At 42.4% G+C, this 22,165-nt stretch overlaps 1 protein-coding gene across 1 annotated transcript in view; it reads right to left on the bottom strand.

Moving 5' to 3' along the window:
• SHPRH (SNF2 histone linker PHD RING helicase) overlaps window positions 1–22,165 on the bottom strand; it is a 1,609,144-nt gene that overhangs the window by 68,552 nt on the left and 1,518,427 nt on the right. Inside the window, exon 28 of the mRNA XM_044068807.1 lies at window positions 13,184–13,362. Coding sequence (XP_043924742.1) covers window positions 13,184–13,362 — 179 coding nt within the window. The remainder of the gene's footprint in view (window positions 1–13,183; window positions 13,363–22,165) is intronic.

Genomic DNA, 22,165 nt, shown 5'->3' on the forward strand with positions numbered 1-22,165 from the left:
ATCAGCAAGCAAAGGAAAAGTATTGCTGGAACTAAACTAATCCTGGAGTCTTGGTGAGTACATTCACAGGGTGGATCCTGTTTTTCACAAAATCTCACCCAAGTGACACTGATATATATAGACTGCATTTTATACAGCATATTTCATGGACAGTAGATTAAACATAAAGAAAAGATAGCTGGGTGCCCAAGACCCAGGATAACAAAGTGCCCAATCCTGGTAGGCGTGCTAGTGCCAGGACTGGAAAAAAATGACAGTATAGAATCCTCAAGACATGGAAACATTCCTACAATGGGGCTAGGCCAGGCCTGGGGGAGGGGGGTTCCCCACCGTCGTAGAAGCAGTAGTCCGCAAACATCAGAAAAATTGATAGGCCCCAAAAAAGAGCCATAAAGACAAGAGGGTGGACTATTGAGGATAAGAAAGAAATTATGCACTGTTACTGTCATGCAAGAAGCCCAGAATTTCCAGAGAGAAGACATACAAAAAGACTGAGAGAGAAATTAGAGGAAAGAAAAATACTTACACAAGTAAAACTGTCAGAAGCTTCAAATAAAAAATTGTGTTCATTAATATAACAGATTTATGAAAAACATTATACAGACAAAAAAAACTTGGGCTATTTGGAAAAAGAAGCAACTGAGGAAGTTCAAAAATATAAAGGAGAACATCTAGAGATTTTTGAAAGGTATAAAAAAGAAATGTGGACATGGGAAAGAAAGAAGAGTCCTGATATGGTGTAATATTTATGCAAAGGAGAAAGCCAAATTAATCAATACAAAAAAGCCCCCCCCAAGATATTTGAAGAGAAATACAGGCAAAGGCATCCAGATATGAAACATTTCACAATACAGAAAATGAGATCACAAAGAGGGAGTGCAGAACACAGGATTAGTAAGGCAGAAGTTAAAAAATAGATGTTGAAGTTATGGCATACCTGTAAATTGAAGGATTTAGTGTAGAAAGTCTAACAGAGGTTATATCACAGCATGAGGGAACAACAAATCCCTCCACGCAAGGAGAAACAGGAGCAGGAGACAGCTGAAGAAGAAATATGTACTTGGGAAAATAAAAGGGATTTAATATGGTGCAATATATATGCAAAAGAGAAAGCAAAACTAATCAAGACAAAAAGAGCAACAGCAAAGATATTTGAAGAGAAATGCAGGCAAAGGCATCCGGATATAGAAAATTTTAAAATACAAAGAATAAGAAAACAAAGCAGAAAACAGGATAAGTAATGGAGAGGTTACAGAAATAGAAACTGAGGTTATAGATTACCTGCAAAGTGAAGGATTTAGTGCAGAAAATCTAACTATGATAACATCACAGCAGAATAGTGCAATGCAGCCCCATATTAAGGAGAAACCAGTGGACTGGGAAACATCTGATCAATTGCCATATGAAGATACTTTGGAGCCTTCCATAGGAAACCAGCGCAAAAGTTCAATTGGAGTTGCACAGCAAGGAAGAAACAGAAAACTGTGGCAACTCTAAAGCAGTCAATGTTGTGGAGTGATAGGCCGGTGAGTTCTGATATGGAAGAGCAATGGATGACACAGGGTGAAACTGAAGAGAATATGGCACAGGATGATGTTCTGGAACCTTCTATAGAATGCCCATAGGAAATTGAGAACAAAGAATGTGCCCTCAGTTTAGAAGAAAATGATCTAAGGAAGAGTTCCTTGATTTAATAGAGATGGACAAACATATTGAGAACAATGAAAGAAATAGACTACAGAAAGTCAATAAAACCCAAAAAGTTAGAAGTTTGATAAAACAAATGAACACCGTAATTAGGAATGTCCATAGAAATTCATGCAATATAACAGAGATAAATAGGATATATTATTGTGCAACCAAATTAATAACAGATAAAGCCTTATCACAAAACCACAGGGCAGTAAGGGAAAGGAAGGGGAGAAATCAAATGCTATCATGGAAGTATCGAACAGAGAAAACTGTAAAGCAATTAAGACAAGAAGTGTCACTGTTAGAAGACTAAAGAGGAGAGAACAGATCAATAAAAATACTCAAAGATAGATGTGATAAAAGCAATGCACAGTATCAGAACAGATTAGTATCTATTGTGCTCTATCGTAAATAATAAACTAAAAATATTAGCACAGACAGAAAAACTTAGAAGATACGCAGATAAATATAAAGGAAGAGTACAAAATAAGCAATTCATTGATGACCCAAAAATGTTTTATAGAGAACTTGGAAACAAGGGAAAAGGAATTGAACCACCACCAAAAAGAAAGAAGTAACAGATACATTTTGGAGAAATATCTATGAAGATCTTACGGAACATAACAAAGATGCTGAATGGATAGAAGAAGTAAAAGAAAGAATAAGAAGTTCAAATGTACAGGATAAGAAATGGGATAGAGTAATGGGCCAGAGAGATTGAAACAAGGGTAGGAAAAACTCCTAATTGGAAAACCCTGGGCCCAGATGCCTTTACATGAAGATTTAGCCATGAGTAAGAATTAGGTGTATGCGTACCCCAAACAAACACTACCTCATTAACTACAGGAAAAACAATAGTCCTCAAGCGCAAACCTGCAAGACATCATACAAACTACAGACCAATAACTTGCCTTCCAATGACCTATACACTATACAGTGGAATTGATGCAGACAGAGTGTACAGTCATTTAGAAGAAAGCTCAATCTTGGCAACAAAACAAAAGGGTAGAAAAAGAAAGTCATATGGAACAAAGGGTCATTTGTTGTTAAAAAAAATCATAATGGAGAACTGTAAAGAGGGGAAGAATCTAAGCATGGCATGGACAGACTACAAAAAAAGCATTTGACAGTATCCACCATTCATTGATAAAGGAGTGCTTATAAATGTATAATATACACCCTACACTGATTACATTACAGCAACCATGAAACAGTGGCAAACCACTTTACAGTTAAGCCATGATGAAGGACAAATTATTATTCCAGGGATAAAAATTCAAAGGGGGATATTCCAGGGTGACTCTGTCATCGTTGCTGTTTTGTCTTGCCCTTAACCATTAAGCTGTCTATTAACAGATTAGGTCATGGCTACAACATGGCTCCCAGAAAACAACAAAGTGTAAAGACTTCTCATCTTCTTTTTGTGGATGAGTTAAAACTGTACAATTCATCAGATGAGGAACTGAAAGCACAACTGCAAGTGATCAAAACTTTTTCAGATGATATAAGAATGTCATTTGGTCTTGATAAATGTGCAAAAGTCACCTTTAAAGCAGGAAAGCTTCAGCACTAAGAAAACATCAGTTTGAGACAGACGTGATATAAAAGAACTTGAGCAAGAGGGAGTGCATAACTATTTGGGAAATTATGAGGGATCAACAATAAAACATGAACAAATGTGAATAGAACTTAGTAAGGAATATTATAGAAGACTAAAATTAATATTGAAAACAGCACTGACGTCTAGGAACAAAGTCCAAACTATAAATAAATTTGCTCCTCCTGTCCTAGCATAGAGTTTTGGAGTGATTAACTGGCACCAAAGGTTGTTGGATCGGTTGGACAGGAAAAGAAGAAGGATGCTTCATGCTCATCAAATGATTTACAAAAATCAGTATATACCAAGTCAATATATTCCCCGTTCTGAAAGAGGTATGGGCCTCCTTGAAACTGATTACATGTATAGATCTGCAGTTGCAGGACTGCATACATACATCTGCTGACCTCACAAGACCCAAACCTAGTGAAAGTTTTAAAACATGAAGAGACTAAGTCTAAGATGACTTCCTTGCTTAGTCTAGCAGAAGCATATCATTGTTAAACAGGAATGGAAATCAAACCAGAAGTAGATAAAATAAATCAGGCAGCAACTGAATGTGCCAAAAAAACAAAAGAAAGAATATAAGGTGAAGGATCAGATGAAGTGGCAAGAAACATGGAAAATGCATAAACATAGTTGCAAGTACAGAAAACTTTTGGAGCAATCTCATATTGATTAGGATTCAATGCAGGAATGGTTACGGAGAAGTGAATTTAAATCAAAAGATGAAAGGTTAATATTGGGAGACCAAGATAGTGGACTACATACACATTGGTTTACAAAGTCCTTTGAACATTTGGGAGAAACAGACAAATGCAGGTTTTGTAAAACAGAATTGGAAACAGTTGCACATCTTGTTTGCTGGTCATGATGTACCAATGGCAGAAGAACTGTATACTGAAAGGCATAATTATGTGGCAAGACGGTTGCATTGGGGATTGTGCAAACATTATAATATTGAAGAAGCTGAAAAAAACATTGGAAACATGAGCCACAAAGCATTATAGAAATGATTAAGTTTACATACACTGGGTCACCCATTACCAACAGTGCAAAAGACAGATGCGAGAAAACCAGATTAAAATCTGAATGTCTATGACTTTTTTTTTTTTTTTAAGTCTATTTATGGACAAATTCAGGCCAATAAAGCCCAACCCACTAGCTGTGAACATGCATATTTCAGTCTTCTTATGGCATCAGCACCACAGCACAAGTGGAATATCTGGCTAACCTTTAAAAACACAGGGGTGTCGTACCCAGCTGGTATCCATAACCATTAGGGTGCCTGCAAAATATCCCAACAAACTACAACAATAAGTAAAAAGGTCACAGAAAAAACAATCAGTAAAAACAAACGAAAAATATAGCAGTGCTAGACTATCCACTGTGAGATTCCTTAAATATCTTGTATTAAAGGCAAAGAACAGTTGTGTAAAATCTTACCATAACCATAAGTGTCCTTCTCTTCCATGTTGCAGTATTCTCACATGGGGGATCCTCCGTCTCAGGTGACCCGAATGTCCAGCTCATATACAAAAGCTTAACATGGCTGCTGTAAGGTGCAATGGGACATCACACTCAGTGACCATAAGCCGTGGGCCATAAATGTGATGTCCGCACACACACAGACCTCAGAACTGAATGCCCCAGTCGGACAATAGTCCAAGGCCAGCTGAAAGGATGCCATCCAGATAAGGGAAAAGGTCCTACTGGGGGGTAGGAGGGAGTAATAGGAATACTGCAACATGGACGAGAAGGACATCTATGGTTATGGTAAGATTTTACACAACTATTCTATGTTCTTCTACTCTCATGTTGCAGTATTCTCACATGTGGAAGAGTACCAAAGCTCAACCAGTGGTATGGGTGGAGGAAGAGGATTCAGTTTCCAAGAATCCATGCCCTAGCTCTAGAGATGCAGTCCACTTTATAATGTTTAGTGAAAGTGTGGACTGAGGACCATGTAGCTGCCTCTAGGATGGTGGCTGTATTTATTTAGCCCTTTGAGGAAATCTCCTGAAGAGGCCACAGCTCTGGTAGAGTGGAATCTCACTTTGTGGGGTAACTGTCTTCCATGGAAGGAGTAGCAGAAAGATAGAATTTTGGAGATCAATGAAGATATAGTCTGTTTGGGGTGAAAGGATACAAAGAGCTGGTTGGACTTTCTGATGTCCTTGATCTTGTCCAGATAGAATCTAAGTTGTCTGTGAACATCCAGGGAATGGAGCACTCTCTGTCATTCTGTGGGGAAGGAAAGAGGGTGGGTAAATTAACAGATTGGTTAAGGGATAGCTCACTGACCACTTTAGGCATGAAGGAGGGGTTAGTATGAAGGGAGACCCTATCCTTATGAAAAATGAAGTAAGGTGGAATAGGCATGTGTGCTTGTAACTCTGAGACTCTTCTGGCCGAAGTTAGGTAAACATCTTTAAGGTAGCTGAAGCTGCTGGTTCAAAAGGAGTAGTATTAAGCTTCTCCAGAATAAAATTCAAGTTCCAAGGAGGATGGATGGATTTTCTCTGTGATCTGATGTGCAGGACCCCCTTGAGAAAGAGCTTCACCTCTAATATGGACAATAAAGGTGGACCGAGAGGCAAGCAGGCTGAGATAGCTGACAAATGGGCTTTCAGTGAAGAATATGAAAGTTCAGATTTTAGGAGCTCACACAAGTAGGACAAAACTAGAGGTATATCCACCTGAAAGGGGTCTAGTTGCCTTTGAAGACACCAAGTAGAGAACCTTTTCCATTTGGATAAATAGGGTTTCCTGGCCTCCAGCATGACAGACAGCACATTCTCAGAGTAAAGGTGTCTAAAAGGGACCAAATGTTTATCACCCACAGGGTAAGACTAAGATTTTACAGGTATGGAGTTGTGTGATGCAGTCCACCTTGTGAGGCAACTTGTGGTGATTCCCTTGACTAGTGACAAAAGAAGGGGGAACCAGTGCTGCCTTGACCAACAGGGGGTTACCAGCAAGATTTTTGGCTTGTCCTGCTGAATCTTCAGTAGGACTTTCTGTATTGTGGGAAGGGGGGAATGCATACAGGAATATCCCTTCCAGGAAAATGTGAAAGCATCCACTCTCCAAGCTAATGGGAAGGCAGACCTTGAGAATTATAGCTGTAGTTGTCTGTTCTAAGGGCAGGCAAGCAAACAGATCTACCTGTGGTGTGCCCCACTGGTGGACTAAGTCCAGGAAAACATCTCTGTGTAACATCCATTCGTGATTTTGAGACAATAATCTGCTGAGGGCATCTGCCTGATCGTTGTTCTGTGATGGGATGTACACTGCCTGTAGTGTTGCACTGGAGTGAGTAGTAAACTCCCACGCTTGTATAGGTAGTCTGCAGAGTAATTAATACTTGGTCCCCCCACTTGTTGATGTACCACAGTACTGTGGTATTGTCCGTAAAGATTTTGAGGGGACCCGGATGTATGACAGGAAGGAATGCCTTCAGGGCTAGGAGAGGAGCAGTCATTTCCCTGATGTTGATGTCTTTTTTTCGAAGGCAGGGTTCCCATTGGCCCTGCACCTTGAGTCCATTCATAGTGGCCCCTCATCCCAGATCTGACACATCTATGTACATCTGTTGAACTGCAGTCAGAGGCTGTAAAGGGAGTCCTGGATTCAGGTGGATTTGCTGAGTCCACCACCTTATTTATTTTTTTTCTTTAGGCAGGGAAGGAATGGAACCTGAAAGTCCAGTGGATGGACATGATGGGACCAAACATTCTTCGAATACCATTGGAACTTACTCATGTGTAGCCTGGCTAGGGGCAAGCTGGGAAGAGTGGCTGCCATCAGACCTAGCAGGCGAAGGAATTCCCTGGCAGAGATGCAGCTCTCTAGGAGTAGATCCTGAACAAAGGTGGTCAGAGAAGTGACCTTTTCTGGCAGAAGGAAGGCCTTCATCAAATCCATCCTTATTCTGCAATCCAAGAAAATCTGGTCTTGGGAAGGAGTAAGGGAGGACCTAAGTAGGTTGACTGTGAAGCCCAGGCTTCCTAGGAGGGAAATGGTGAACTGGAGGTGGGTTTGTAGGGTACTTGCTTCCTCTGCCTGGATGAGGTGGTCATCCAAGTACGGGAAGATTTGAATGCCTTTTGTTTTGCAGAAGACTACTTCTGGGGCTAGACACTTTGTAAATACCCTTGGTGCTGTAGATAAACCCAAGGGTAAGGCAGTAAATTGATAGTGCGAAGATGGCACAGCAAAACACAGGAATTTATGAAAGTCTGGGTGAACAGGGATGTGAAGACATGCCTCCTTCATGTCTAAAGTGGCCAGGAAGGAACTGGGTGTCAAGACTGGAAGAAGGGTTTAAAGGGACAGCATGCGGAAAGTGGTTACATGCAGAAAGATATTTAGAAGAGACAGGACCAGGATGGGTCTCCATGGGCTATCCTTTTTTGGGACTAGGAAGAGACTCCCTGACCTTCTTGTCCTTGGGGGACCCTCTCTATGTGCCCTGTAAGACCAAATCCTGGCAGGCAGAAAGGGGGAGGGGAGATAGAGGTGGGTGTTTAAACATCCATGCATTGTTAGGCCTGTCAGGAAAGGGCTGTCTTGGAGCAGTGTGAGAGGAGCTAGTCCTGGAGGACGGAGGTTTTCTGGCACCTTTCCTTGGCTTGGAGGTAGAGGGTGCAGAGGCCTTTCTGACAAAACTTGGCTTAGCAGGGTAGTTTCTATGAAATTTTGGGACTGGGGAAACAAAGAGATGCTTGACATCCTGCAGCTCCTTGCTTGTTCTCTTGCAGATTTTTAAACAGTTCTGCTGACTGCTTTCCAAATAGGAACTTGTTGCCAAGAGGGGCATCCATAATATTGTTTTTGAGATCATCTGGCAGTGGCTGTAGCCTGAGCCAGGGGTACCTACATAGAACTGAAGCAGATGCAGCTGACCTGACTGATGCTTCTGCAGCATCATAGCTGCATTTAATGGAATGTCTAGCAACGCTTGCAGCTAAAGATAGTTTAGAGGCAACCTGAGGTTTGGTGGGAGAATCTGGCATGGAGGAGAGCAGATTTGTGGCCTGAAAACTAGGTCAAAGGTGTACTTGACTGTATCAGTTTGGTAATTAATGGCTCTAAAGCCTAGGGCTGAAGAGGTGTAAATCTTCTTTCCTAATCTGTCCATCACTTTGCTATCTTCATCTGATGGCTGTAGGGAAGAAGGTAGATGTCTAGATTGTTTGTCTGCTGAGACAGCAATAACAGCTGGGTCTGCCATAGGTGGTTTAATGAGGAATTTGAAGTCATCAGGAACTTTGTAGAACCTGTCTGGTCTTTTTGGGGACAGCGTCTGAGATTCTGGAGTCTTAGAAGCAGAGGCAAAGGCATCTAAGTATGCTGGTATTACAGGAGGTATAGTGGAGGGAAGAGAGATTCCATCTGTAGAAGCTTGTAATACCTCTTCTGCGCATCTGTCATTTGAGTAGAATCCCATTTAAAATATTCCCTCATTTTGGAAATGGTTTCCCCAAAGGTTATGTCCCCAGGCGGGGAATCACCTTCCAAGGAATCCTCATCAGGAGAGCAGTATTCCAAGGGAAACTAGCTGTGAGGCACAGGAGAGGAACTCATCAGAAGAGGAAGAAAAATCTTCCTCATGGTTGTGTGGAAGTGGCATACGGCCAGCAGAAGCTGGCCTGGAGCTCAAGGTTGGAAAGGCAGGAGTATGTGAAGAAGTAGGCCTCAGGGCCAAAAAGACCTGAAAGAGGGACTGTGAGAATGCCTGCCAATAAGGCAAATCTTCTGCTGGGGGGAGACAGATGCTTTGACTTATACTTCCTTTTCAGAGAAGGGATCTTAGGTCCTGGCTGAGTGGGCAAAGGCCTAGTGTCTGATGTCAGCCTAGGACTAGAAGTGCCTTCCTTGGTAATGGATGGTAACACTAGCCATTCGGGTGAACCTAGTTCCCCCCAGATATTGGAGACCAACGTCGCTGGTACCTCTGCGGACGTGCAGGCTGGTGAAACAAATGCAGCTTCCGAAGCGGTACTCACCAAAGTCACTGGACCTATCAGATGTTCCTCAGCACCTAGACCAGCAGCTGGCGGGACGTCCAAACTCGGAGGCACAGTATCGGGCCTAGCTATCTTAGCCTTCTTTTTCAGTGGTTCTACCAAGACGGGCAGTTCCGGTTCCATACCTAGGGCAAGGCGTTTGAGACATTGGTTTTCGATGAAAAACTTTAGGGCTGTGAGATGACTGCACAGAGTTTTGGGAGCAAACGACTGGCAGATGGAATGGGCTTTGTAGTTGTGGGAAGGCCTTAAGCAAAACAAGCACAGGTAATGGCCATCTTTGTGCGGAATTTGTTGACTGCGCTTTTTCCCTTCCTAGATGACAAAGACGGAATCAGCTAAATAAAAGCTATACAGCAACCTAAGCTTAGCAGAAAAGGATTCCCCAATGGGGTACTTATCTTTGTAGGAGTCACTTGCGCAGAGCTGAATGAGCGAGCTGATGTTCGACTGCAGCAGAGACTTTCTGAGGTCTGTGCGTGTGGATGTCACATTTATGGCCCACAGTTTATAGTCCCTGCATGTGACGTCCCATGCATCTTACAGCAACCAGGATAAGCTTTTGTATATGAGCCAGATGTTTGGGTCGCCTGAGGTGGAGGATCCCCCATGTGAGAATACTGCAACATGAGAATAGAAGCACATCATGGGATATATGCAAATGATCCTTGAAGGACATCAGGCGTTTCAGCTAAATGGCACATACACACAGCTAGTGGGGTTTGGCTTTATTGGTCTGAATTTGTCCATAAATAGACTTAAAAAGAAAAAAAGTCATGGACATTCAGAACTGCCATATAGCTGTACACCTGATGTCCTTAAAGGGTCATTTGCATATATCCCATGTTGATTTTTCTATAGTTACCTCCGATCAAATTTGCCCATCTCTACAAAACTCCAACTGTATCCCTCTAAGACCACAGACCAAAGATCCCAAAAAAGGCAGAGGAACAAATGCTTCAACTCGGCCATCCAATGCTCAGGAGAAACACAGCACAGGAGGGGAATGAATGTTAATTCTGGCTTTATCCTGTGGGGCAGAGTCCCCAGCCACACATCATACCAGGGATATCCTGTGAGAGAACATTCCGCAATATGGTGGAACAAAAACAGGCCCCAGACCTTATCTGTATATCCAACTTGTACTGAGACAAAACAGTGTACCCACCCAAGAAGTCATAGCACAAATGTCATCAATAGAAACTCTCTGAGAAAAAAGCCATAGAAGTAAGCCATAGCTATGACAGAGTGACCCTTTTGCTTACAAGGCAAACACTTTCCTCTCAAACTCTATCCCCTGAAATACATTAAGAAAGCCATTTAGGTAGACTTATACAATGGCTTGCCCAACCATGCCTTCAAAAAGGAAGTAAAAAAGCTAGTCAGACTTCTTGATGAACTTGGTTCTCACCAGATAAAATCTCAGTTGTCTGGGAACATCAAAGTAAAGTAATAATTATTCTCCCTTGTGTGAAAAATTGCAGAAGAACACTGGTAAATGAATGGCCTGACTCAAGACAATTTCTGAAAAAGGCAGGATCCGTTCTGAGAGAAACTCTATCCTTATCAAATATCAAATGTGGAGGCACTGAAGAGAAGGCCTTCATTTCTGACACATGCCTGGCCAAACAGACAGGCACCAAGAAAGGAGTCTTTAAGACAAATACTTCACAGAGACTGTTGCTGAAGGCTCAAAAGGTGGGGCATCAAGAATGTGAAGCATAAAATGTAAATTCCAAGGAAGAACAGGATCCTGAACAGAATGTACCTCTGAGAAAATCCTTGGAAACCTTGAAAACCACTACAGGAGTATTACCTCTGCAAATATGAAAGTTGGAAATAGCAGCTAACTGAACTTTAGTAGTGGAAAAACTAGATCCCAAATGAAACAGATCATCAAGAAATTAAAAAAAATGGCATCCAAAGGCACTGAAAAAGGGGTCCAAACCTTTAGGAGATGTCAGTATAGCGAAGTGCATCCACTTACTAGCATACACCTTGCAAGTAAATGGCCATCAAGGGAATAGGAGAAATAATGCAGTTAATTTGAGAGTCCAGAGGTTGGGAGGGTCCAAGCTCACTAGGTGAGAGATCAGATCCAGGATGGGATACAGCACCGAGAGAGAGTACCACAGAAGAGGACTCAGAAAAGGAAGCAAAACCTGATGGGGGCCAAAAACAAGCAATGAGGATCACAGTCACTCTGCAATGGGTGGTTTTCTGGAGAATCTTTACTATCAGAGGAGTGGGTGGATAAGCATACAGGATATCTGGGGATCAAGCATACAGGACAGTGTCCCTGTGTGACTATTCCACTAGGGTGTAATAACTGTTGCACTTGTTGTCGGACAGGGAAGCATACAGATTGCAATACGGAGTACCCCAATGCAGGAAAATCCAGAACATTACCCACTTGTGGAGTAGAATGTTCCTGCTCAGGCTAGCCGCTAAAATGTTGGATTTCCCTGGGAGGTGCACTGCTGCCAGAAACCACTGAGATGAAGCAACTGGCTCCAGAAACCCCCGGACCCACAAGGCCCAAGGGAGAAACAAAACAGTCAGGGCTGAATCCTCAGGTATAGGACCAGAGGTTGATGGAATCAGACCTAGTTACACCTGGGCCTGCAGGAAGGACCACACCAGCTGCTCCAAATTTGCAGGTCTAATATTCCCAACCAACTGGGCCAAATGAGCTGAAAAGGCAACCATGCAGGGTTTGGAGGCCCGGCTACTGGTATAAGGTTCTGAGGATTGGGCCTGAAGCACAGAGGGTCGGATCCTCCAGGATGGAGAAGGGGATGACTCAGGGGGAAATTCCCTAGGGGTAGAAGGTGAAAAGGGAGAGTGAACCTTGCCCAAGAAGGCTCCTTTGGACAGGAATGATCTAGGGGCACTAAGCACCAGGGAAGAAGCCTTCCCAGTACTCTGTGCCGATGGGAAATGGGACTGAGGAGTTGGATCTGAAGCCAGCACAGATGTAGCCAGAAAAGCTGAAGACCTTTGGATCCGGCTGTTTGGAAGAAAGAGCTGCTCATATGCAATCCCCTTATGCACTTTGGAGTCCTTAGCATCCTCCTGTCAACTGTGATCACTCTTATCTGACTTATTAGCAAGAGCAGAGGAAGAAGAAGCATCTCTGGAAGGCAAAATACCCTTAAGGACTAGCTTAGCTCTATGATTATTAACATCCCTGGTGCTGAAGCTTGCACAAATGGAGCAAATGGTCTCCAAATGAACAGTCCTGAGGCAGTAAATGCATTGGTTGTGGGTGTCATGCTACAGGAGCTTGTGGCCACACACACCCTTTTAAAACCTTTATCCACTGAAAAAGAGTACTAAAAATATACTACTATAGAGAGGAAGAACTACTACAAACTACTTTTTACTTTTAGATAAACTCACACACAGACACACGCACAGAAAAACATCTGGAACTTATTAATGAGGGAATTACTCAAGTATCACTACAATGGAAATTAAGTAACTGCCACAAGAGTGGCCAGAGTAACCAATGACTAGAGTATAAGAACTACTGTACTCTCAAAGTGAGCCACAGGGACTACCACTATCTACCACTATGTGCTATATGCATTACATTGCCACGAGAATACCTTTTCTTGTGTAGTTTCTAAAGACTGTAGGTAGTGAAAACCTATCTGCATTACTGAGGAGCACATTATTCTGAAATGGAAAGAGCATTTGTGTTTTACACTTTGCAGCTGTTTAGGATTCAATACAGTATTTTCCAGATGTCCATCCTTCAAAAAGAAACAAACAAAAAAAAAACATATCTTATTGCTGTGCTTTCCACTGCATCCTGACGGGTCTATATCACCATCACTAACAATACTGTAGCTCTCACCGTGTTTGTCCTATGCGGTGTACTCGTCCTATTGCCTGGAGTTCATGAGCTGGATTTAATATGGGTTCCACCAGCAAGACATGGGTAGCTTCTATAATGTTCAGCCCATTAGAACCAGTATGAAGGGGCAGCAGCAGAATGTTGATTGCAGGATCATATTTAAACATGCAAAGATTTTCCTAAAACAGAAACCTTAGTTTAATTACTTCATAAAGTGTAATGCATAATTATGCATATGAACATAATTACATATTGTTTTCCATTCGTTTTCTTAATATACAGTGTATTCCTGAAAGTTGCTAACTTGTAGAACCAAGGCTATTTACAGAAATGACTTAGGCTGGAGAAGGCAAACAATTAACAAAGGACAGAAAATGTGAATGTTACTAAGCTTATAGTGACTCGTTTCTATGCCTCTGTAAAGGTCAGAGTAATGCAACCAGATTCACACTGAAAGGCTCAGAATTCTAAGCAGTAGGTGGTTTAAAGCATTAGGTAATATGTTACCCTCAAAAGCAAAACACAGCCACATGAAGGAATATGTGCCTCATGTAAGTCACTTGAAGTCCAAGTTAGTCATATCTTTTATGGATGACCAAAAACTGTGTAGGCTGGCTGCAGGAAAAAGTCCTGACACATTTTGAAGAAAAAGGAAGGTGTAATACACCCTTAAAGGATATATGACCACACAAGATCTTGCTACAGGAAAAGCAGCATCCCAATCATGCTGATCACATAACTCACATGCTAAACTGATTTGGAAAGGATAAAAGCAACAGCAACCCATGCAAGTCGACAGAATGCTTAAAAATGGGAACAAACTCATGAGAATCACTGTACTGGAAATGAAAACAGCCTTATTGTGAACAACAATACCTCACATAAAGATGTGCACATTTCCTGGTCAGTAACTTTACGCATTTTCTTTAAGTAAACCTTTCAATGCTTGCATCTAAAGAGGTACTATTTCTTCCTAGCAGGGCAGGAAAACAGGACACAACATACGCTTCTTGGTCAAAGTTCACACGTTCAATGGATACTGGTAAAAACACAGACCATAGCAATCATCTTGGTCAAAGTGTGCAAGGTCAATGAATACTGGTGAAGATAGAGACAATATGTTGAAAATTAATTTAAAATAGTTTCTTTTGGCCTCCTTGAACATACTAACAGTCCTTACAAAACCAGTCATACTGATAATTTCCACTGCCTAAAATTTGACTTCTGCACTGATATTTTATAAGTCCAAGCTCTATCGCAGCTGCAGAACCACTAAAATGAGTGAAATTCTGGAATTTTTTAAAGTAAGCTGGTGCCATGTTTCCTTCTTGTAAACTGTGAACCTCTCTCACCGGCACAAAGACAAAGACAAAACGGTTCTGTGTCATACTTTCTTTTACACTATTTTCTTCCAATCCATCAACAGGTTCATAGGTAAGTACTAGACTAGCTGCTCTTGCGGGTCATTTAAAGCTTAGCCAGCTTCCCCTTTTGTGCTCAAAATAACCTATCCCATTTGGTTACAGACTGGCCTTAACCATTCCATGGTTAACAATTAGATATTACTTCCTAATGAGACTAACTGGGATCACACCACAGACAACTTGAGGGGACCCATGCATAGGATAAAGCATTTAGGAACTGCCACTGTCCATCAGTAGTACAGGGGGCAGTCCTGTGGTAAATTTTCTATTTCCCACACGCAGATCTAAGTTGCATTTGAATATGAACAGGGATGAACTTTGTTTTATCTGGATGGGGAGTCTATTCCACAGCAGTGGTATCCTCACAGCAATACATCTGTTCCTCCAAATTGTTCTGTTAATGTTGCAGAAGAGGTTTAGATCCCTAGACCAAGTACTTCTGATGCCATTTGACTTGCTGATGTGCAGTAAATCCATTAGTAATGGGTCTGAGGATGCCTTGTATGCCAGGCACAGGTCACCTCTTAGCAGTCTGTAAGATACAGAGCATAGTGACATGGCTATGAGTCGGTCCATGTAGGACATATTGTTTACACCTTATTCTTTTAAGATATCTCTGTGGGCATTCCAGTTGTTGCATATGTCTGAACACATACATGCCAAAGGAGGCATCATACTCAATGACTGGCCTAATGATAGCCGAGTAAAGGTGGACAATGACATCCCTAGATCTAGACACAATCCCTTTGTTTATAAGTTGTGCAATATAAAAGGACTTTCTTATAGCAACAGACACATGTTGGTCAAAAGTTAGGTCACTGCCCATGTACGTTCCCAAATCTGGAATAACTGGGTCAACTCTAAGGGGAGTAATGTCAGTGTAGTAGTGCCCTGGGGTAGATGACTTCCCAAAGGATACAATAATGCATTTTGTGGCATTTAGTTTCAGTACATGAATGATAACGGGCTCTGTTGAGCTACACATAGTGGCAAACAAACAAATAAGTCCAAGCACAAAATCAGACAGCTGTAATCCCTTTATTTTACTGCCACATTTCAAGCTGCCAAACCTACAGTCAACTATAACTGCTGTAAAAAGTAAAAAAAAAACATGCAAGATGAATTTCTCCCCTCAAACCCTATCAACAAAGCATTTAAATACATGACACTCACAATTCTACATTCACCAGGAGACTGTCTTCATCAGCAAATGTACTTCACTTATTTGGGAAATGTGAGTGTTCACACACAGATGCACAAAAGTGCATCCAGAGGAACAGACTGACATGAGGATACATTAGTATGCGCCAAGCTATCAAGTCTGTAGGTAGCGATACTTAGTCAGAATGAGGCCCCTTGCTTCACTATTGCTCTCCCTTGCTGCCCTTCAGCTTCCTGCTTCTGACTACAACAAAGGCAGCATCAGACATAAAATCAATTTCCAAAGAGCTACAGCTTCCAGTATCAGGAGAACTAGGCTGCGGTTACTGCTGTAGTCTGCTGAAACTGGTTTGTTTCTGAAAAACCTATCAGTACACTACAGCCTGAGATACTGACCTCACCAACCATAAAATGTTACAATCCTACAACAGAAGTCTCAGAATTATAGCAAGACTGAACCAAGGCATTTATTAAAGCCTAACTCTGAACAGCAATGAAGGGAATCAAATTTGTAGTTTAAATTCCTCATACTAAAGTAATGGCAAATAACACCGCCATACCTCATCAAATGGCACCTCAAAATTACTATGCTCAAAATATTAGGAAAAATAAACAATTTACATTTTATTACCTTAGAATCATACCTATTAGCAGAAAGATTGATTACTGTCAAAATGAAATCTTAACTATGCAATTTCCTTTTAAAAAGTAGTTAATAAACTCAATGTATATTGCAAATAGAGTTGCCCACTTTCTAAGCATGATGATTCACCCAGGGTGTGCACATTTTTAATTTTATTTAACATTTTTTTACCAGGAAAGTCCAACTGGGACAGAGCCCATTTTCAGCGGAGTCCTGGGGAGAAACGCTCCAGACACGTCTTTGGAATGTGGGAGGAAGCTGGAGCACCCGGAGGAATCCCATGCAAATGCAGGGAGGACATGCAGACTCTGCACAGAAGGCAGCCTGGTTGAGAATTGAACAGGAGAACCTCTTGCTGTGAGGCAACAATGATACCCACTGCATCACTGTGCTGCCCCTCCACAAATGCAAAAGTAAATTGCAATTGTAAGGACTTGTAAAAGCAGTTGCCCTTCAGAACAATGCATCATAATGCCCATGGGGTGGCAATACTGGTATCATGCATTCCCTAAATGCATTACTGCTTACTGCTTACATCAGTAAGCAGTAATGCATTCCCTAAATGCATTACTGCTTACTGATGTAATTTATGGAATATAGCTTTCTCTCAGGAGCTTGGAGGACTAGCTCAGGTGAAGTTAAAGGCTACTTTTAGAAGGAAAGTACTGATCATTCTCAGCACTATTTTATTCTATTGGTAAGAAATACAACTGTCAACTCATCAGGGCTGCAGTTTATTAATGCATGTGATGGACACATCAACTATCAAGAAAACAGCTCTTCAAGTTAAAAGTAATTAATTTCACCTGAAGGCACTAAATCAAACAATGGGACCCAGCAGCATAGCTGTAAAGATCTTCAAAATTTAAGTTTAAGCGGTCCTTCCCTACCTGATAAACCCAATATCAAATTGGTCTTTAAAGATTTTCCTGACATGGTAAAAAAAAGCAGATGTAGGCTGCAGAGTAAACTAAAACAACAAATAAATGCAGCTTAACAATGGAAATGAAAGCCTATTTCAAAAACATTCACAGGATCATAGGAGGTTACTAGGCTAACAGCCCCAGGGCCTTTAGCCAAGTTCAACCTGTGTTCCTAAGGGTGTCTGGTTCACTAAAATCAGCACCTGTTGCACCTGCCCAAGAGGGACACAGGTGGAACCCCCAGGGTGAATTTCCAGTTGCCCATCCAATCGTCCATATTACACTTAAATAGGGCCAATGAGGGGCTTTATTTAACATGAATAGGAAGCTTGTTCCAAAAGTGGAGCAACCTCTGTAAGACAAATCTGTCTCTCCAGCAGGTTAAGGTCCTTTGAGCATGTGACTAGTGTGCCATTTGACTTGCGAATGTGTAGTATTTCCATTAAGGCTACGTCAGAGATTGCTCTATATGCAAAATACAGGTCACCTCTGAGCAGTCTGTATAACACAGAGTAAAGGGACAATGATTTCAATCTGTCCATACAAGACAGATCTTGGAGACCCTGAATTTTCTTTGTAGGGAACCTTTGTGGTCTCTCCAATTGCTGCAGGTGTTTGGAAAGGAACATACCAAAGGGAGGACTGTACTCTTATTACTGGCCTGAAGAGGGAAGAGTACTGGGGGTTATAACCTCTTTTTTCTGGAGGCAATGCCATTTACTTATGAGATGATGAATACAAAATGCCCTTCTTACCACTGTACAGACATGGTGATCAAAGGTAAGGCTGCTGTCAACCTGTATGCCCAAATCTCTCACCATTGATTGTGTGCTTAAGGTATTGTTATTGATGTGGTAGTTTGCAGGAACATCACCCCTGCTGAAGGGGATGATGATCCATTGTTTTGCATTAAGTTTAAGTCCATGACTTGGCACCAGTCATTAGTCTGCATAAGACCTTTTTAGCAGGATGTTGACATTGCTAGGGGTTTAAATGATCGCTCCCAGTCTGCAGTCATCAGCAAAATTTGCCAGCCACAGTCCTTTAGTTTTAGCCTGTACTTCAGAGAAGTAGATTCAGAACAGCAGGGGACACAGAACTGTTACCTGTGGAACACCACTGGTTTCGGGTCTGCTGGAGAAGATGTAGTCCCCTATTTTGACTGTATGAGTTCTATTAGTGATCCAGTTTGCAACCCACCTGACAATACATGGGTTGATACCTAGATGGGCGCATTTATTAATGATGCCTGAGTAGGGTATTGTATCAAAGGCCTTGGCTAAGTCTAGGCAGGCTGTATGCACAGATTTGCCCACGTCTAGGGCTTTGGTGACTGTCTCAAAGAAGTCCACCAAGTTTAACAGGCATGATCTCCCCTTGACAAAGCCAAACTTGGTGAGGTCCAGCATTTGGAGATTTCCTATACATTTGTTAATAAGGTCCATGATGATTTGTTCCATGGCCTTGCAGATAGGGGTGGTCAAGCTAATGGGACTACAGTAGCCGAGGTCTGTGGATGCACCCTCTTTGTGCAAAGGGATGACAGTAGCAGTTTTCCATTCTGCTGGGATGAAGCCAGTGCTTAGGTTGTGATTTAAAAGCGTGCCTAATGGTGATGCTAATTCCTGTTTTAACCCGTGTAGAACACAGCCTGGGATGTTGTCTGGTCCCATACAGGTTGTGTTCTGGCCTTGGAGAGGGCATTTAAGACCTGCTCCTCAGAGATACTAGGTGGGAGACAGGTGTTAGGGATGATTTGAGGTATGTGGTGGGGACAGGGGAGTGAAATTTTCACTGAACCTGTCAGCCTCCAGGTTTACTATATCACAGGTTTCTCTCCCTAACTTCTCCAAAGTATGCTTAAAGTTCATGAAATTAGTACTGTTTCAATCTTTGATGTCAGCCAGAAGTGCTCTTCACAGAACCCGCAATTTGCCCCGGAATGACTCCTGCCATTTATATGGAGTTACATGTATCGGTAAGATATCTAAATACAACTGCAGATTCTTTTTTATAAAACCTGTTGCTCCTGCTACTGTTGGAACTATTGGGGTATCTTTCTTCCACACTGCTCTCATTTCTGCCTGCAAATCCTGATATTTTATGACTTTGTGTCTCTCTGTAAGCAAGTCACTGTAGTCACTGGATGTATCGCTTTCAAAGTTCAATGCTAATTATTTCTTCTTTTCACGGACCACTATATGTGGTTTTCTCACATCTATCTTTTGAACTATTGCTAAAGGGTGATCCCATGTGATGCAGACCACCAATTTCTATGATGATTTGTGGCTCATGTTGCCAGTGTTTTTCAGCTACTTCAATAATATAATGTTTGCACAATCCCCAGTGCAACAGTCTTGTCACATTATTATGCCTTTCAGTATACAGTCTTTCTGCCCTTAGTATGTCTCAACCAGCAACAAGGTGTGCAACTGTTTCCAATTCTGTTTTACAAAACCTACATTTGCCTGTTTCTCCCACATGTTCAATGGACATTGTAAAGCAACGTGTATGTAGCACACTATCTTGGGCCGTCAATATTAACCATTCATCTTTTGGTTTGAATTCTCCTCTCCTTAATCATTCCTGCATTTGATCCTTGGCAACATGAGGTTGTTCTAGAAGTTTTCTATACTTGCAACTATAAAATACAGCTGTGTACACTTACCATACATGTAGATGTGTGAATGTATTCACTGTTGCAGTCATCAATTGTGGGTTATCCCTGCTGGGTAGCCCTCAGCTGGCCTGAATACCAGAGTAAAGGATTTCCCTCCTGCATCATTACATCCGTTTTTCTTGCCCCCCAATAGGTAGGAGCCCCTAAGAGGATATAGAAATAAGGGGGAATGTGGGAGGGAAACACGACTGCAACAGTGAATACACTCGAACATCTACATTTACGGTAAGTGTGCACAACCATACTATGTTCTTCGTGTTTCACTGTTGCAGTCATCACTTGTGGGAAGATTCAGAAAGCTGAGGAAGTGGGTGGAGGCATGCTGTATAGGTTATGGGGGTGCCAGCATGCCCTGCAGGATTGCAGATGCAAATCCTGCCCTTATTTTGGAGAATGTAGCCACCTGGTAGTGCTTGGTGAAAGTGTGGATAGATGTCCATGTAACACCCTCCAAAATATCCTTGGTAGGAACCCCTCTGAGGAAGGCCGTGGCGGTAGAGGCTGCTCTCGTGGAATGAGACCTGATGGATTTGGGAGAATTCTTTCCATGGACGGCATAGCAGAAATGTATGCAACGAGAGATCCATTTGGAAATGGTCTGCTTTGTAATGAGTTTCCACTCTGCCCCAGGGGTGAACGAAACCAGTAGCTTTTCAGATTTCCTGACTGATTTGATCCTGTCAAGTTACAATCTCAATTGTCTGTGTACATCCAGGGTATTCAGAATTCTTTCTCCTTTATTGGCAGGTTTAGGAAAGAAAGTAGGTAGGTGTACGGTCTGGTTGAGGGTTACATCAGAGACCACCTTAGGCATAAAGAAGGGGTTGGTTTTCAGAGAGACCCTGTTTGCATGGAAAATGATGAAGGGCTTGGTGGCCATAAGGGGCTGGAGCTCAGATACCCTCCTGGCAGAAGTTTTCCAAGAGAGAAATCTGAGATCTGCTGAGGATGCTGGCTCAAAAGGGGCTAAAGTCAACTTTTCAAGACAAAGTTAAAATCCCAAACTAGTGCAGAAGGCCTTCTAGGTGGTCTGATGTGAGCCACACCTCTGAGGAACTGCTTCAAGAGGTGTTGAGATAATAAGGGCTGCTCCGCCTGGACATAGGCTGAGATAGCTGAAGCATAAGTCTTGATAGAGGAGTAAGACAGCCCCTTTTCTAGAAGGTCTGCCAGGTAGTCCAGAACCAGTGGTAGAGAGGCATGGGTACTGTGTGCACCTCTGCTGTTGCAGCAGCAGGTGAATCTTTTCCATTTTGCGGAATATGATTTTCTGGTGCTGGGTTAATGGGGCTCCTTAATAATGTCTAACACTTGTTTTCTGAAGGCTGAAGTGTCATCCACCTTTGTGGAATCAGCCATGCGGTTAACTTGAGTGTGGCAAGGCCTGGATGCATTAGCTTCCCTCTCTGTTATGTGAGAAGTTTTGCTGTGGGGAGTAGGGAGATGGGAGGGTGTTTGTTCAGACTGAGAAGCATGGGGTGCCAGTGCTGCCTTGGCCAGTCTGGGGCAATGACGATGGCCCTTGGTTCTTCCTTTCTGATCCTGAGAAGCACCCTGGGTATCAGAGGCAGTGGAGGGAAAGCATACACAAACAGGCTGCCCCAGTGGAAGGAGAGGGCGTCCACCCTCCAAGTTTCTGGGTGAAACTCTCTTGAGCAGAATTTGGTCAATTGGCAGTTCTGGTAGCTTGCAAAAAGGTCTATGTCTGGTTTCCCCCAGATATGACTGATTTTTGGGAAGGTTTCCCTGTGCAACTGCCACTCATGGGGGTCCAGAAGTTGACTGCTTAACTGATCTGCCAGGGTGTTTTTCTTCCCTTGAAGGTATTGTGCTATCAGATGCAGTCTCAGATTTGAGGCTGACTGCCAGATTTTCATAGCTAAGCGACACAGGGGGTAAGAATGCATGCCCCCTGCTTGTTGATGTACCACATGACAGTAGTGTTGTCTGTCTTGATTAAGAGTACTCCTGCTGACAGGTGTTCTTGGAAGGTTAGGTTTGCCCTGTGTACTGCTAGCATTTCTTTCAGGTTGATATGGAGACACTGAACTCCCTGTTCCCAAAAAGCCTGCGTTTGCGGAGTTCCTTTGTGAGCTCCCCAGGCAACATCCGAGGCATCTGTGGTTATGGTTTGGTCGTGTGGCTGTAGGA

The sequence above is a fragment of the Protopterus annectens genome, chromosome 1.part0, assembly GCF_019279795.1.
Source record: "Protopterus annectens isolate FY-2018-M chromosome 1.part0, PAN1.0, whole genome shotgun sequence".
NCBI lineage: Eukaryota > Metazoa > Chordata > Ceratodontiformes > Protopteridae > Protopterus > Protopterus annectens.